The following is a 19,176-nucleotide window of genomic DNA, read 5'->3' on the forward strand; positions in this document are numbered from 1 at the left end:
GGAAGAAAGAGAGAAAGGAAAGCAAGGAGAAAGCTCCCCAATTTATGACAAATTTAGCACCAATTGGTTCTGTGGTGACAGGAGCATCTGGTAAGTTTATAACCATTCATTTTGAATGAAAAGAAATGCTTGCCATAAAGGCACTGTTAGGGAATGTTTGTAGTTTGGAAATTCTGAGCATCATGGTCCTCCAAGCTCCCAGAATCTCTGATATTGTGCAAATATTATGATTCTATGACACCTAGCATTTAAATTTTATACTAAAAGCTTTCAAAATAGGTAATCGAAAATCTACAAAACACTGGAGTTACTGTTATACACAATTTATTACCCATAGACTGCAGTACTAGAATAAACTTCAGTATTTAAACAGTTTATGAGCGTGTTGATCAGTTTTAGTGATGTATGAGGTACTTGTCAGACATAATCTTTTAGTCTACACAAAGATTTTATGTGAATGTAGATGTAGGAAACTTCGTATTAGCCACCCCCAAACATTGGTAATAAATTCCTTCCTTTTTTTTTGTGACACTCAAACTCTGGCTACGAGCGTGCCCCGAATATTTGATTTGTAGATCGGTGCAGGTGATTTGCTGGTCACGTCAATCTCAATTTCAATATCCAAATGTCGGAAATTGGATTTGAGGTGAGATACGCAAATTCCCTCTCCGGTATCATTAGCGTGACCCTCGTATTTCCCCCTTCATTGATTAGATGGCTGAGATAGCCAGAATATTTTGTGAAGTTTTTGATATCCTGAACACAGAACTGAAGGGGAAGGGAAATCCCCATAAGCCTGAAAATGGGGGGGGGGGGGGGGGGGGGGTGGTGAAGGAGGGGGGAACAGACGAACCCCAAACCAAAATGTCGATAGATTTTGCAACAAAATGAAAGGCGATATGGTGAATTACCATTGGTCAGTGAGGAAAACTTTCAAACCTGTCTTGAGTTGAAGTAAAGAGTTTGTTCGCAAAAACCGGTAAGTCCATATTTGCCAAATGGTCAAGGAAAATAAAGAGAATAGTAAGAAAACGTTTGCTTCTTTTGACCATAACTTCAAAAATATACCTCTATATGTAGTGGCCAATATATCATTTAAAAGATATTATTTTGTACTTTATGACAGAGACCGTACTTCAAAATCTTCAAAAATGGACTTATCAGTTTTTGCGAACAAACTCTTCAAGTGCTTTGGAAAGTCGTATTCAAGGAAAATGACACCTGCAAAGGGAGCGATGAGGGTTTATCAACACTTAGTGGTGCTAGGGTACACAAGAGTGAATATCTATCAGGGTATGGTAGGATGATATAAACAAGCCAAAGGAAAATGTGAGAAAAAAAAAATACGGCAAAAGTGGTTATACCTGGCTCGTAATTCAATCCTCCACAAACAGACTTTCGACAATGATTACCATCATGGTATTGATTATGCTTATACTTAACTAACAACGACAAAAACAAAGAAAATGCAAGGAAAATATATATGGCAAATATCTGTTTTTATGCTCATTATTTAGCCCCCCATTAACAGACTTGCAATGAAGGGAAATTTTCTGTTTTTTATTTTACCATAATGATTATTATGATATTATTGATTATACAACTACAGTGTAACAAACTGTACAATTATGATTATGAGTGTTATTTCTTTTGTCAATACTTGTCAGTATTGTTGTCATTGTTTGTGTTTTGGTGTATGTGAGTATGCTCAGCGCAGACCTCGTATGTGACTGATTAATCCCTTTAAGATGCCCAGGTACCTACAGGAGTACCTGCAGTCTATACCATTTCACCAGGGAAGGCATCAATTCATTGGGGCAGCTGCTGTCTATGTATGAGAAAGAGAGCTCAAGAGAAAGAGAGAAGGAAAAGAAGATAAAGAGAAAGAGAGAGAGAGATGAAGATGATGGAGGAAGGTAGATGAGAGGGAAGGACTGAAAATTTCTGCTTTAGTTCAGAAAAGGTCATACCCATTAGAGGTTGTCATCTTTTTCTTCTTCTTTTTTTCTTCATCTCATGAATTGTGCATACCTGTAAATCTGGAAAGAGATGATGGGAGATGAGGAGGTGGCAGGTTGTATGCCGCTACCTATCTTTATCCCAGTCATTGATTTACTTGCCAGAGGTGATATTGCATTTGTATGTATGTGTGTGTGTGTGTGTGTGTGTGTGTGTGTGTGTGTGTTTGTCTGTATGTGTCTGTCTGTCTGTTTTCTGTTCTGTATCTTGTCTGTTTACAGTCTGTATTTTTTTATCTGGTGTGTACCATCTGTCTGTTGTCTGTTTGTCTCTTTTTTGTGCATGGATTTTTTTTTTTTGGGGGGGGGGGGAGAGGGGTAGGTGTGAAGGGCGAAGATGTGAATTGTTGCCTTTTTTTTTCTTTCTTTCTTTTAATAAATAGAAATTCACACCCTTTTTTTGCCAAAAATACTGCAGCTTTCAAGAATGTTTTTGCTCCAAACTGTCATACTACACGCAGTACACACGTCTATTCCAGGAAAAGAAAAAAATTATGTTTTCATCCAAAATATGCCTTTCCAATCCTCATAGTACTACAGTGGGAGGAATAATGAGGATATACTGGGGGTTCTAAGTAGCATTGTTATTTGTTAACCTATTCCCTGTGAGTACAGTAAAACCACAAATTTTTGCGTGCATTTTAATTTTGCAAATTCTGAAAGAGCCAAGATTGGTGAAATTGAAATGCATATATATATGAAAGTTCTTGTCTACACTAAATGCTATGATGCTATGGTGGAAAAGGCCGTCAGCTCCAATTTGCAAAAATATCATGCCACTGATATTTCTTGCTTTACATATCATGCAGTTCCAGGTGGCAATGACTTATTTCTTCCAAACCCTGGAAATATGAACATTCTCTGTTGTAATTGCTTTAAGAGGGAGAGATCATTTTGATGAGAAACCTACCAGTACCAATCGGTTTAATAGCAGCAGCAGTTAACATCCATAAGCCTGCAAGCAAAAGGTTCCTCGATCCCGATCAATTTAATATGTGCTTTGTGGCTCTCTAAGGAAATCCATAAATAAACCGATTGGCCAAACATGTTCAGTATACCCTTCTGCACCTGTGCCATCATATTAATTTCAAAGTTTTGGTCTCAGTTTTGGGACATAATTGATTGATTTGACACCAGGCAAACTAGTTCATTGTAAGATGTGCAGAATAAACTTTTTTTTCCCCCAGTTCAGTTCAATGGCATTTTTTTTTCTCCAGCAAATAATGTATATTTATAATAGCACATGTGTACCAATAACAATGCAATTACTTTTGAACATGATGGATGCACATCTCTGGAAGTATTTAAAAACTTTTGATGAGTATATGCCCTTAACATAAATGAATATAACATGCAGTATGAAACATACAAAATTATGATAGATAGAGATAAAATTATGATATAATTAGATAGAGATAGAATTTTAACAGAGATGGTGACAAAGACAAGAACAGTATACAAAATGTACAAGGGCTGTAACAGAGGCAAAGTCAGATAAAAAGACAGGGACATACATGACATGGACAATTAAATGCTCCATTTATTCTCCTGTATACCACTTGTGTCTGTCGTAATCTCTAATTTCCACATTCAGCATTCACCATGTTTAACAAGAGATTCTGATTTGAGGAAAGTGTTTGAAGCATAAACTTGGACCAAAAAAAACTCCAAAGTGAAGTCATTTTGTAGTGTCTATTCATTTTATCATGATTTCTCACATGTTTTCATGATAGGATTTCAGTTGATGTTGTTGTGCTTCACTATACATTTCTGGTGAAATCATAGTCCCTTTTATAAGAAATATGAATTCTTTTTTTTTTTTCATATGATTATGTGTTGAAATGTATAACATTGCTAGTGCACTTTTTAGTATGACTCTGCAATATTGATACATTGTACTGCTAATTTTGTTGTATCAAGAAATTTGTATTATGAAAAAAAAAGTCTAATCCACAATTAGCAGTACAAATTTGATAATATAACATTTTCATAGTTAATGCATTATTTGCATGGGCACATATATAAGGGAACTGTGGAATCATTATTGCTCTGAATTTTTCTAGTCTCGAAAATTTTCTCACATCCTGTCTTTCTATGGCCATGATTTAACTGTTAATTCACTTTAATTTCCAGCTGTCCAGCTAAAAGCACTTAATGGCCAATAATTCTGTTTTTTAATGACTCTAGATGTGCACGCAACACTAATTCGATAAAGTAGAAGCTACAACTGCATCATAGTCAGCTGTTGATGTTGAAGGGAAGCTGCGTGAAAGGAAAGTAAAAGTAGTTACGTTCAGACGGGAGCCCTTAACCTCGAAGTTAGGAAACTTCGAGGTTAGAGCTTGTAGTTAGGGACCGTGAAGACGCACTCGTAGTTAGCAAACCTCGAGGTTTGCTCGATGTTTCGAGCCACGAGAAATCTTATGGTTAGCGCTCTAACCACGAGCCGCGGGGGGTCCCCACTCGTAGTTAAGCACCGTGTGGACTCAAAAAACAACGAACTCGAAGTTAAGAGTGACCTCGCCGTAAACTCCAGCCCCCCCCCCCCCACAATTTCCCTCTGCTTCCGGGTCAACCTCCCAAACGTACACCACAAATACACTACACATGAAAAACCTATGACGCACGACACAACAACAACATCTTTTCTTCCCATGCGCTTGATCTCTGAAACTGAACATGTCGAACTTGCTACTGTATTCTATATTCTTCTCCGACGCTAAAAAAGAAATGTTTTCGACGAATATCTTCATAAAGGCATAAAGTCATCAGTGCAGTGCTATCTCTGCATATCATGACAGAGAAAAAGAGTACCTGTAAGCGAGTCCGACAGGGTTGGACTAAAGAATAAATAGACGCCTTGTTAGCAATGTGGGCTTAAACTTCCGGTTTTGTGGTTTTAACATCGAGTGGGACCCACTCGTAGTTACGGGGGGGCAGAAGCTTAACCTCGAAGTTTCGTAACCTCGAGGTTACGATTCGTCGTGTGGACACACGTCGTAGTTAGGGGGCAAGAGCTAAACCTCGAGGTTTCCTAACCTCGAGGTTAGGGCCTACCGTCTGAACGTAACTAGTATCAGTGTAGTCTTAGAAAATTGCTGTGAGTGATCTCACATAAAAAAAGTCCCAAGATTTATACCCACTAGCTGAATCATGCAGTAAAACAAGAATCCCATGGTAGGAATGAATGACAATAAAACTGGGGCGACAGTCAAGTGTCAGGAATTCCAGAAGACAATGCTCTCTTTGTCTCTTGCTATGGAAATTTTCAGTAGTCATGGTATGGGTGATGTTGGGGTTCTTTTTTTTTTATTCTAAAAGTTTATGAAATATTAATGAAAATAGTGTAAAACACGATATTTTCGCAGCATGAATTTTTTTTTGCGAATGGGAGCCAACGGCCTTATTCGCAGCATGAAATTTTCGCGAGTTGCCTCTAACATTCAATACATACATATATAGTGTAGACAAGATCTGTAGCATGCATTTTAATTTCGTGAAACTCAGCTCTTGTGAAATTCGCGAAATTAAAATGCACACGAACATTCTTCGTTTTACAGTACACTCTTGTTGAAGATGAAAATTCTGCTTTATTCCAGTTGATTTGGATTAGGGAGTGTTTTTTTTTTTTGTCTGAAATGTAGCTGTAGATGTTTTTGTTCTGAAATGTCTGCTGTCAGATGATTTTGACCAAAAGAGAAGCAGTTGTCAGTAATATGTGATTTGAGGGACAATCGCCAGTTTCTCCGAGGGAAATTTTAGATTATAACTGAAGTTCATCAAATCAGTTTCACTGTAAACAGAGTAAAGTTACACTATGGACAGGCAGGTTGTGCTCAGGATCCAGATATTTCATTATACATGATTGAGTTCATATATGCTTGGTTTGTATAGAGTGATAGTTATGAGATTACTATTAATAGGTGAAGTGGGCGAAGCACATTCATTTATTCATTTTTTTCCCCCCATTGTGTAAGCTGCATTATTTTCTGCATGGTCATGTGACCGGTGTTCAGTGCCGCCATTCTTCGGCAGTCACGGATGGGCGTTTGAGATCGACCTTCCACTGTTGTTGTACGTGGAGACATAATGATGTTGTTCATGTCATATCTACCTGCCCACACTCTCGCCCCTCTCTAAATCTTATCTTAAAAGTTTGAAAGCAAAATAGACGAGCCGCGGTGATTCGGTGGAGTCGTGAATACCAGATGTGGGGGAAAATGAGGTCAAGCCTTTGTGTGTTGGCTTTCATAAACCGATAACGTTCAGTGACAATTGGAGTCACTACTGTGCACGTCTTTGGTACACGGAGAAATGAAAGAGGGTAATCCAAAGAACTGTCATTGTACGTACATGAATGAGCTCATGATGATGCTTGGTTTTTTTGCCCCCTAAAGAATCGTATGTTTTGAAAGTGGGATTGCTCTTTGTGATAATCGTGTCCTTGAAGATAAAGAATGAAAACAAAATTTCTCCTGGCAGACTGCTTTGTGCGTATATAGTTGAACTTTAAAGATGCAGGGTTCTTTCATTTGAGTGTGCCTAGCAATTGCACACTGCATAAACTTAAAGGGACTGCATATAAAAATGAATTTTGAAACTCAATTTCAAAAGAAACAGCTATAGCTTGGCCTTCTACTGATTGTATGTGGTCATTCATTTTGTTTATGGGGCGGGGGGGGGGGGGGGGGGGGGGGAGTCATTCATTTTCATTTATGTGTGAAGATATGGTGTTGGGTAAAAACGAACAGAATCTCTTTGAACAATTGCATTTGATGATGTGCAGCTACAAGGACATAACTTTTTAATGGATTGTCCAATTTTCCTCAAATCTTCATTGATGTGTTGTACTAATATTGTTACATTTTCACAAGCCACTTGTATATTACGGTGAACTTGTCCTTTAATTCTAGGCATATTTCATAGGCAAAGATGGTTGTATTAACAGTTGCCTGAGTGCTCACCTGATGGCCACTTCTTGTCTGATCAAATTTTTGAGGTCATTGATATTAAGGGGGGGGGGGGCATGGTAGATAACAAGTTCCTTTTGTAGTAGCTACATTCACACTCATCTAGCTCTTGCGATAATTTGCCCTGCATGACATGTGTGTGAATGGCAAATGAAAACGAAAAGAGTTTTATCAATCCCACAAAATACTGTACCACTGTTGGTCTGCACAGTCAAGTCCTAGTGGTCACGCTGTGGTCATTGTTCAGGCATGTGGAGTGTATAGATTCAATGGGCTTTATTTTTTTTTAAAGCGTATGTGAACGGTGGCAAATAAAAATCCATTAATTCTTGCATCAAGTTAAGATACAAAACCCCAGTAACTACTGTATGTGAATAGGGCCCAGAATGAAGGTGATGGATAAAGGCTATCACAGTTAATGATAAGGCAGTGTTCACTGCCTCCACATTGTTTACACTCATTGAATGAGTCTTCATCAGGGGGTATGACATCTTCCAGGAGTTAACCTGGTAGGAGGAGGGGAGGGGAGGGGATGCAGTCCCGTTGGCATCCCATCGTCCCCGACAACCTGCCTCTTCTCTCTCCATGGTCTCCAATTAGGAGGAGGGTATGTTTGACAGTTGGAACTCAGCTTTCACACACCGAATAGGCTTGGAGATGGATGCCCTGTCAAAACAGTGTGAGGAGAGAGAGAGAGAGAGAGAGAGAGAGAGAGAGAGAAAGAGAGAGAATAGAGAAAGAAAGGAAGGTGATAGGACTCAATCATACTGATGATGATAGTGGATGGTGATGATGAGCTGCATGTTGGTAAACACTGGAGTCTAATGAATTCAAATTCATGCGGGACTTTTCTTTTTTTGTGTGCTTGATGTCATTCTTGCCAAGAAGATGTGAAGTGAAATAGAAGATTTATTGCATGAAGTATCAATCCTTAGTACTGCTAGTAGCTCCAGGAGGGATTAAACCTTTGACTGGGGAAAGTGCATTGTTAGTATTTAAAGGGATGGTATAGTTTTGGTTGAGATGGGGATTCAGTTCTCCAATTTTTTTGTAAGATAATGAGAAAGCTCTTGGGAAATATGAAAGAGCATGTAATTCTAGAAAGAGGAATTCAAAGTTTATTTGATGAAAGGTTTTGAAACGGCTGAGATATCCCAAACAAAGCAATAGTAATTTAAGTTGGGACCTACCTTTTGTTAGGATCACTCTGTTTAACTTTGTTTTTGGATAGCTCAGCCATATCGAAACTGATTTTCGTGAAGTAAAGTTTCATTTCCTCTTAGAAATGTATGCTCTGTAACATTTCATCAAGTGGTTTCTCAGTATCTTGCAAGAAGTTTAAAGCTGAATGCTCACCTCAATCGATACTACCGGTATACATGGTCCCTTTCTCATCCATTCAAATATATTTGATACTAGTCCTCGCTGTGGATCGATGATAACTTGATCCTGACTGCCTTGTTCATGTCAGGAAGTTATTTTTGGACAGCAGCAACACCTTCCCAAAACAAGATCAGCAAGGTTTTCTTTGTGTTTTTTTTTTTTTATTTCCTACACAGTCAAGTTCATATAGCTACAACAGGAAGCTGATAACCTCCAAAGTCATGTTTGCATTGGCTTCATGTTCCATTGAGATTACGTGCCCTGCCTATACCAAAGCAAATTGTTTGCAAGTGGTGTAGTCTCACCAAGGAGGTATGAGAGAACCTCCTTGGTCTCACTGTAAGTTGTCGCGACTACCACATCCTGTATGAACCATTTGAGTTGGAATGTTTTCCTGCCAAATAGTCACTTTTTTTCCTTCTTCTCCACAAACCTCCGATGTAGACCTGTCCTCGAAGGGAGCATACGGTGTACATAAAAGAGACACCACTTTTTAAATGACGAAAGGCACCAAAAATTTCAGTCAACATCTTCAGCATGGTGCTTTGTCGATCAAACAGTGTTGAAATTATAATAATATAGTCTTTTCTGTAGTGCATTTCCAATTAACTGATCAATGCGCTCTACATCCAAATTCGTCCCAATGACAAGGTCAAAGGGAATAAAAGAATTTTTTCAAATTCTTTTTGGATATTAAAACGAAGGGTGATTGTATATAAAGCGAAGTTCCTTTGGCAAGGTATTCCATGCCTTTTGTCCAGAAACTGAGAAACTATGCTCACCAAATGGTTTTCAAGACTGAAATAGAGATTGTCCTGGAGCTCATAAAATGTGTTGAGAAATGCTTCACAAATGTGCCCATTAGCTGCCTGCTTACATTTCTTGGTAAACCTGGGATAAAAAATTCATGAATAGATCAGTTTGAATCTATGGGCTCACTTTATTGCTGTTTTTGTTGTTGTTGCTATCCTTGTGAAAGGATTGAATGTCTATACGTTCACATTTCCAAACATAAAGCATGTGGATCTTTAGCAATTTTTGGGGGGCTGAGTTATGCTTTGTTTGGTTGTGGATCACTGCTGAACATTATGTTTCCTTGAGATGAGCCTCCTAATGTTTTTTTGAGTAGTGCTGCTTATGGGTATTTCAACATTTTCGACTCTCATCTACGGGATTTGTAATTCTATCAAATCATCAGTTCGATTCGGTAGTCAGGGCAGAATGAAAACTCATAAAAACTAACGAAAACTCGTAGAAATTTCCAAAATGAATTTGATGAGGCTGATGGGTATAGGGTTTTTATATTGCCATGGAGGCTGTGTAAGCTCAGGAACAGGCCCTTTTTTAGGAGTAGTATCATACTGTCGTCTCATACTGTGAAATGTTTTTCAGTGATTTCCCATTTAGTGCTCATAAGTGATCTAAATGTGAGCCATATTACCAGTAGCCGAACATAGTGGTCGTGCCGAAATGACTTCAAGGTTGCCAGGGGCGAATGTTGCCCATTCAATTGAAAGGTCGCCCTTGATGAAACTGTAATTGGTCATATCGCTCCATTAGCGCATGATCAGTAGACCGAAGTGCATTGAACCGAGCGGAGAGGTCAACGCACTGTGTACAGGAAGACCACTTTTGCCGGCAGAAATCAGGGCATCGGGTTCTGTTGAAAGAGAAAAAGAGATAAAGTAATCACTTTTATTGTTCTTGAGTGCAAGTTAAAAACACTGGCTTTGCCTGCATTACAATGCTTTTGCAAGAATTTTCCCTATTAGTCCCACATACCCAAATCTGTGTTAGTTCCTTTTGTAGAATACAATCTGATCTCAAGAAAGACAGTTTGATATTTTGTTGTTGTGAGGCAATGCAGTATATGATACGAGTATGATGGGAGTTTCTCAGCCAACGCTGCAGATCAAATTTTAGCCAGTTTTCAAGAAAACAAGGAAAAATATCAAAGACGAAAACATTATGGGATCTGTACCGGTATACATTATATGGCTGTACAGTATGGAATACACAGTTTATCATTCGAGGATCCTTGAAGAATTTTTATGGACTATAGACTGAGGGATTTTATCCTGCAGATTTTGGAATGATGCATGTTTGTCCTTTTTGTGCGATAAGACTTGGTGTGTTTGCTTTTGTTTGCCAAACACAGAAGTCTATGAAAGCATTTTTTTCCCCCAATGTACTTTGAAGAACAAAGTGCAGGCCAAGCTTCTATCCGTGGATCCGTCTGAAGGCCAGCATGTACTTTTTTGTTGTTGCTTTTTCCTCACATTTGTTGTCGAAATGTTACCGTGTATGAGAATGTTAGTCTGCGTCCTGACAGGGTAGATCTCATACGGTGGATGACAGAGTTTTGGTCGAAGAGGACCGGTGTCATTGATGGAATGGAACGCTCAGCGTTGCTTGCGGGGGAACTGCAATGTTTCGTAGACAGAGAAAAGAGTAAACATGCAGAGTAAATGTTTCTGGATCTTTTCCCTCACTTGGAGGTATCCGGAGACTCAGAATACATTGCAGTCGTAAAAGGGCGGTATGCACTGAAATTTTAGTATGCCTCCACCCTGAAGTGCGCCATGGGCATTAGGTTCTCGGGATGCCCGCCTGTCCATCCGTCCCTTGTCTTGTTATGGCAATTTGATACAAATTGCCAAATTGATTTTGTTGGTGCCTGGATCAGGTATGCTTCATAAGAAGAAGATGCACTGAATTAGATTCAGGCAAAGTTCCTCAAGGTCAAAGGTGAAAAGACACTGAGCTTTTGGCTCTGAAAAGGTAGAAAAAAATCAGACAATTATTTGCATGAAGGTGATTTTGTTAGTAGGCTAAAGGTCAGGGTCAGAGGTCAGTATGCTAGGGTTAAAGATGTGATATTCAGCCATATCTTCAGCTACTTGTAGGAATATCAATTGGTATTGTTGTTTGCCCAGGAGATAGTCGCGAGTACACGTGATTCAAGGAAGGTGTGCCCGGGAGAACGACACAAACGCACACAAGGTGCATGTTGTACTGATGGGCCTCGCCAGTATGCGTGTCATATTTCTGGGCACACAATGACGTGGTAGGACATTGATAAACGAATATTTGCACAAATTGACATGGCTAAAGGTCAAAGGTCAAGATCAGAGGCCACTAAAGTTATATTAAAACACCAGATGACCATTGCTTCTAGTAGGCAAGTCCAGTGATAATGTTGATTTAATAGTGAAATGCATGGAAGTGAATTAGAAAATGTTTCCTTTGTGCAAAGTGTATTGAAGACCAATCCTTTGTCAGTGGTCAAGATCGGTGAATTACCAAAATATTACAAACGAATGGCTGTAGACACATATATGTCACATAGTGATTGCGCAAGAAGAGGAAACATCCCAGCGAATACACTGCAGTTGAGTTGCTCCAGTTGGTCACACATATCTCACGGTCTATTTGTTGAGCCTTGAAGCAGTATACGCAGCTGTGGTCTGTAATAATAGAAGAAGTTTCAATTGATTGTTTAAAGTTTGGCCTATACACGGTTAGTCATTGAGCTTACGATCGATATCATTGTATCATTGATTGCATGACTATTTTTGAATGCTGTGTCCAGGATACAATACAACTGCTTATCATTTTATGACATGCTATACCTTAGAGCGTTGTGTGTTATGAACAGTTGTGGAATTAAGATGTGCTTACCAAAACTAGTGACTTGGCTGGTCTTGGTTTCATGCTTAGACTGGAATGTGTCATTGTGGCAAGAAGTTAAGTTGTATGGGCTGATCTGTGTGTCAAGATTGCATTAGATATAATATGCAACTTGTACTTTAATGCTCAGTTCAGCATTATCTACACAGTCGTATGGCAGTGTCGATTCTGACAAGTCCTGTCCAACACGTTTAACTCTATTCAAATTGGATAAGCCAGAATGTGACGTACAAATGTATCTAATGTGCATTTTGTGTCTTGTTGCTGGGCACTGTAAACATCAGTATTTTTGCACAGCTATTTTTTCGTGCCGAGCGGCTTTAAATCATATTTGCTGGTTCTTGAATTTGCGCTGTGCAATTGTCAACGTGTTCAAAATGTGCAGAGAAAATTATGAAGATATTTTCGCAGGTTTTAGAATTTGCATGAGCCAGAAGAAGTGCGAAATACGCAAAAATTAATGTACCATGAAAATTTCCGCATTTCCAGTAGTTGTGATTTCAAAACCATCTGCATGTGTTCTTCCATGCTATTTTCTTTCAAAAGTAATGATGATAGTTTTGTGATACAATTATCTTCACCGAATATTCAACAAATAACAGCCATTAAGTCCCAGGTGCAGTAAAGAGCTACACTGTATTTTGTCAGCATCACAAGGGAAGCAGTCTTTGTTCCTAGAAGATGTGTGAATTATACGATTGTGGGTGCTACACACACACACACACACAAAGTGCAACACACAACAAAAACCTCTTCCCTACAGCTGTAACACATTCCCGATCTTCGCGTTTCTATCAGGTGAAACAACATTTTTTAAAACAGGAATAAAACAACAGTAGGTATTGATTGAAACTCGACACCCTTTCAGGCCAGCCAGGCTGCCATGAAACTTCAAAGCACATTCCGACAGCTGGCTGGCAAAACCACAAGGCAAAGGAATTTGCGTGCGCGTGTAGATTGCTATGATTAGTCTGTGACAGACAGTGTTCATGACCTCCAAGAATGCGCCAGTACGCACGGTTTCTTCTGTTGATTGGTCTCTCTCTCTCTCCACCCCTCCCCATTCCCCAGTCTGGCACACCTTGGCATCGTGGGATTTTTCTTTTTTCTTGGTGAACTTGGAGTTCACTCTTTACTCTATCTGAATATGCGCTGCCGAGCTAGTACATACTCGCGGCCGCTGCGCTGCGGAGGCAGTCGGGACGGTAAAAGCCGGTTGGGCGTACATGTACGTACACGTCGTCTCGTATCTCGGAAAGATACCATGATACTTTGAGTTTGAATCAGATACATCGGGACGCGAGTGAACTGAAGGTATGATATTTGAGATCAGGAAAGTTGTTCAAGCTTATTAAAGAGACTTTGAGAAAGGGCATATCATACGTCATAAATGATAACTTTCATTCTAAAAGGGCACCACGGCCCCAAGAAAAAGGGCACATTTTTTTTGGCCGTAACTTTGATCAAAAAACAAAAGGCATTGTGGCCAACGAGAGGGGCACCGACGGCCACGGCCGTCGGTGGCCGTCGGTTAATTCGAGGCCTGGGCTGGCCTACTTTAATGCTAAGGTTTTGATTTTAGAGGTACCGTACTCAGAAATGCTTTTCAAAAACAAGCCTGGATGGGTAGACTAGTGGCATCCCATCAGGCCTGCTGCCCGTACAGTTGTATGTACACACACCCTCTGTACCCATCCTTGCATTCTTTTGGCTCATTTTCCTCCCAGCCAACCACCTCGTTAGCAGCTTGCCACATTCCAGCTGAAGGGATCTTCAATGTCAATGCCCTTCCAGGACACCTACTGGTCGCTCTTGTCTTACCCACCCCCCCCCCCCCCCCACTTGTAAAACTCTTCCCTTCTTTCTTTCCCCTTTCTGAACTTTCCTGTCCTTCATTTACAATGTACAGTGAATTGCATCTTCCTTTTTTGGGGTACGTTGGGGTAATTCATGAATATTCAGGGGAAATGGGGTTAAAAAGGGCACTTTAAAGGGATAGTATAGTTTTAGTTGAGACCTAACTTCTCTTTTCTAACATTTTTTGTTCAAGGGTTTTCATGAGATGATGAAAAACTTCCAATGAAATATGAAAGAGCATCAGTAGTAATTCCAAGAGGAATTCAATATTTATTTGACGAAAATTGGCTATGAAATGGCCAGGATATCCAAAACAAAGCGATCATATATGATCACTTTATTTTACTCTCTCTTTTTTTTATGCCTCCGCAACGAAGTGGCCGGAGGCATTATGTTTTCGGGTCGTCCGTCCGTCCGTCCGTCCGTCCGTCCGTCCGTCCGTCCGTACGTCCGTACGTCCGTACGTCCGTACGTCCGTCCGTCCCGTTTTGTTTTTGTCGATATCTCAAGAACCGTGTGGTGGTTTTACATCAAACTTGGTATGAGGGTATATCCTTGGGGGATAATACTTTGTGTGGATTTTAGGGTCACAGGGTCAAAGGTCAAAGGTCACAGGTTATTTTGTGAAAAAAAATGTGAAATTTCATGTTTTTCTCCATATCTCGCAAATGGTTCAAGGTATCTTCATGGAACTTAGTATATATGCTTGTACCGATGGGCAGTGATTATCTAGGGAAGTTGGGGGTCATGGGTCAAAGGTCAGGGGTCAAAGGTCAAGGTCAACTCCTCAAAATATCACTACTTTCCTTATATTTATGCGATGAATGAAGGTTTTTTTTTTTTTAAACTTGATGTATACATGTATTACCCAATATATATTCTGTGGGAAGTTTCTTGCCAAAAGGTAAAAGGTCAAAGGTCAAGTGAAAGTGCTGAATTGCACTTTTTCCTCCATATCTCAAAAGTAACTCAAGGTATCATCATGAAACTTACATATTTATGCATGTTCAACCTAACAGTGATTCTCTTTGGAACTGTGAGGTCAAAGGTCAAAGGCCAGGTTTAGATAATGCTATTTTCCCATTTGATACTGAAATTATACTTTTTCTCAATACCTTGAAAAATTACTCAATGCATAAACTTATAAAAGGGTCAAAAGTCAAGTAAAAATCATCAGTTCCCCAAATACCTGCGCTCTGACATTTTAATCATTCATCCAATTGAACCTAGTTCTAGGAAAGTGAACATTCAGCACATTTGTGTCAAACCTGTCATTTTAATATTTTGCCAATTGTTTGAACATCACACATTGTCAAGACATTGTACTATAGACCTATTAGGAGAACCATGCATTATGGCGGAGGCATATCAGTCGCCGTAGCGATATATCTTTTCTTTTTTTTTATGTCTCAGCCATTCCAAAACTGAATTTCATCAAATAAACTTTGAATTTCTCTTAGAATGCTATGCTCCTATTACATAAGTGATTTCTTGGCATGTTGCAAAAAGTTAAAAGCCCAATCCTCATCATGAGTGTGTGAGTGTGTGTACATGTGAAGAAACATTTGTTCACATTCTGTATAATGGAACAATACTTAACATTAATCATACTTATTCAAATCTTCACTTAGGCTATTGCTATCCCTAACTCATATTTTAGGACTATTTTGAAACACTGAAGCTGTGTTTTTGTTTCATCTGCAAATGGTAAATTATGCCTTTAAAACTTAACTGGAGTGTGCTCATGATAAAAGAAATATGGACGTCATGCGATCTGATCAGTTGTGGCAAGAGGTGCTACGTGGTGTATCCAGAGGAACAAATTGATGCCAAGGCTGTAGTCATTAGTGTGTATGCATCGGGGATGACTAGCTGTAATACACAGAGCATGACACTGAAATCAAGCAATATAAAACAAATCTAATTTGTCAATATGGTGGAGCAAAATTTAAGTCAATGCCGTAAAATACAGTAGGGAATATTGATACATGATTTACATTAGGCAAAACATCAGGCATTGTCTAACCTGTACATCATGATATTTATACCCCCGCCAAACAATATGGTCCGTTGATCTTGCGTCGCGAAAATCAAAATTCCCATACTTGGCACAGAAGATGTGCAAGAATTTTTTGACAGTACCCAAAAGTACGTTGCCGTAAGTCAATGGTAACGGCATATTATGGGCAAAAATGGGTACAAATCTTGCGTCGCGAACTCCTCCCACAGTTTTTGATCAATTTTTATGAAATTAGGTACAGATGTTACAGTAGGGAATATTGATACATGATTTTTACATTAGGCAAAAGGCATCAGGCATTGTCTGAACCTGTACATCATGGATATTTGAGCCCAATTTCCATGCTGAAGGATAGGCCTACCATATTAGTATTCTAGCATCAAGTCTTGCAAAGATAGCTAGGCGTATCAGCTAGGCGTATCAGCCCCCCCCCCCCCCCCCCCCCCCAATCAGCTGGAAAATGTGGTACACAGAATTAGGAGGAGGAGGAGAAATACACTGCAATTCACCTCCACCATTGTTTGTTCTGTGCGGTGGTATAGAGTTCTGCATCACCTGCCATTGATCAGGTAGCGTTTCAACTGATAGACATCGATACACTCGGGGCGCCAGAAGTTACTGCGTGGGAGTTTTGCATGCTGGCAGCAGAATGGGGCAGCAGGTTTCTATACTTGAAAGAAGAGAGTCCAGTTGCCAAAAAAAAAAAAAAAAAGAAAGAAAGAAAGAAAGAAAGAAAGACAGACAAAGAAAAGGGAACAGTTTCTTGCTGTGCTCATCTTTTTCCATTCTTCTCTGATCCAACCCAGATTAAAGGGATGGTACAGTATTGGTTGAGATGAGTTTTTAACTTTTTGCGAGAGACTCAGAAAGTAGAAACCACTCAGGTACTGTAAAACGAGAAATGTTCGCGTGCATTTTAATTTCGCGAATTTCGCGAGCGCGAAGATTCGCAAAATTAAAATGCATGCGAAAGTTCTTTTCTACAGTATATGCATTGAATACTAGTTCCAGTTCGCAAAAATTTCATGCCGCTAAAAAGGCCGTCGGCTCCAATTCGCGAAAAATTCATGCCGCGAATGTATCATGTTTTACAGTATATGGTGTAGATGCTGAAGGTATATTCTGTTAACTTCCCGATAACAACAGTGCCATGCTGTCTACATGACAGGCTTTTGTGAGTGGCCCAAGTCTGAGAAGGATATCATGCAGTAACAGACTTCACTCAACCAGCCAACCTGGGGGGCGTTTCATCAACGAGTTCGTCGGGGGTTTTCACCGATGAATTTGCTATCAGCCAATCAGACGCAAGGATTTACACTGACAACTGTTAAAAGCTAATGAAATCCTTGGTCTGATTGGCTGATAGCAAATTCGTCGGTGAAAACTCCGACGAACTCGTTGATGAAACGCCCCCCTGGTCTACTCACTGGTACCGTAATTTGGTTCAGTTCACATTTGCACCGATCAGCAATTCTATTCTAGTAGGCCTGCACTTACCGTGGTTTTCGAATGTTCTGCTATTGGCAGTGAATTACGATCATTTCAATCAAAGAACCATGATATCTGCTAATCGGTTCACCTGTAACACACATGACTTTAACCTTTGACCTATCGCCTTTCTTTTTTCATCCTTCTGCAGCATGTCCAATCTGATCGCCATGGAGCTGAGGGAGAACCTCCTGAAGGTCCTGCCGGACTCCCTCTCCTTCCTCGTGAAGCTAGAGACCCTGGACTTGGGCAGCAATGAGCTGGAAGAGCTGCCCGAGACCCTGGGGGCGCTGCCCAACCTGGTGGAACTCTGGCTGGACCTGAACCAGCTCACGGTGCTGCCACCGGTAAGCAGTGAAGACAGAGGGCTGGGTTATAGGGGGATGGAGGAATAGATAGATGGATGGATGGATGAATGAATGAATGGTGGATGGATAATGGATGGATGAAGAAATTGATTATGGTAGATGGATAGACAGATAAATGATGAATAGATGAATGATGATGGATGTTGAGTGAATTTGCTGGTTGGATGAATGGATGGAGGGATAGATACAATGTAGATACACAATAGATAGATTGTAGATAGGTAGATAGATAGATAGATAAATAGATAGATAGATATATAGATAGATAGGTTGTAGATGTGTTGATAGATAGATAGATAAAGAGATAGATAGATAGATAGATAAATAAATAAAATTGTAAATGCTGTAAAACTAGGAATTTTTGTTTGAATGAATCTTTGGTGAATTTTTGCAAGGAACCAATATTTGCAGGGGTGAAGTACACGCAAAAATTCTGCAAATCCCTGTATTACCAGTACATGTAGTATACTTGTAGTTTTTAATGGTCAGCAATTTGGAAAAGTTTCATGCTGTGAAAATTGTCACTTGCTCCAATTCGCAAAAGTTTCATGCGGCAACTGTTTCTGGTTTTCGTGTAGATAGATGGATGCAAGTGGATGGATTTTAAAAAATCATTGCATAGAGCCTACAAGCTCTTTGCCCATGCTGGCAACCTCTTGGCTGCCAGCCTCTATTATATCAAGAGAACAATGGGATACATGATACACTATCAAATAATGTTCTCAACGGATTCCTGAGACTAATCTACCTCATCACAATATAACATCCAAGAGACAATTATTTTGGCAGAGGGTTATGCATAATGAAAAGAATTGTACTGAAACATGATTTCCATATATACACAGGTCATTATAGCCGTGGAAAATTGCCTATATGGCAATATTTTGCGAGTGATTTGCAGCTGTCCAGACATACACATCTCCTTCTTTTTGTCCCAATCCAATTGATGCTTTTCCAGGAAATCGGTAACCTTAGCAACCTGACGTGCCTGGATGTGTCCGAGAACAACCTGGAGAGTCTGCCAGACGAGATTGGCGGGCTGCAGAGCCTGACAGACCTCACGCTCTCCTCAAACTGCCTGGAGAAACTCCCAGAAGGCATAGGTAAGCAGATGAAGAGGGAGGAGGTTTGTTGGTGGGGTGGGGGGGGGGGGGGGGAGGGGGAGGGGGGAGGGAGATGGGAGTGGTCTCCCTAGGACTGCTTACTATGAAAACCAGGACTGCCCACTAGAACTTTACTTGTTTGCAGTGCATGTCTGCCATTTAGGGGGAAAGTGATGCCCTCCCACATCTGGATGTTTCCAAAATTACTTCGGGGGATCGTGCGGCTGGCTGAAAAGTGAGAAGCAGGTGTGTTTGCGCAGCCTGCAATCAGTTACAACT

At 40.0% G+C, this 19,176-nt stretch overlaps 1 protein-coding gene across 1 annotated transcript in view; it reads left to right on the forward strand.

Annotated features, from left to right (window-relative positions):
- The window catches only part of LOC139713597 (uncharacterized), a gene marked incomplete at its 3' end in the record, with an annotated part of 94,586 nt that extends 75,666 nt beyond the window's left edge, over positions 1–18,920 (forward strand). The window contains exons 5-6 of the mRNA XM_071625304.1: positions 17,578–17,773; positions 18,753–18,920. Of these exons, the coding sequence (XP_071481405.1) occupies positions 17,578–17,773; positions 18,753–18,920 (364 nt within the window). The remainder of the gene's footprint in view (positions 1–17,577; positions 17,774–18,752) is intronic.
- Between the last annotated feature and the right edge of the window lie 256 nt (positions 18,921–19,176).

This window comes from Diadema antillarum, unplaced genomic scaffold (assembly GCF_040938485.1).
Source record: "Diadema antillarum isolate AM-2024a unplaced genomic scaffold, OU_Dant_1.0 seq00002010_RagTag, whole genome shotgun sequence".
NCBI lineage: Eukaryota > Metazoa > Echinodermata > Echinoidea > Diadematoida > Diadematidae > Diadema > Diadema antillarum.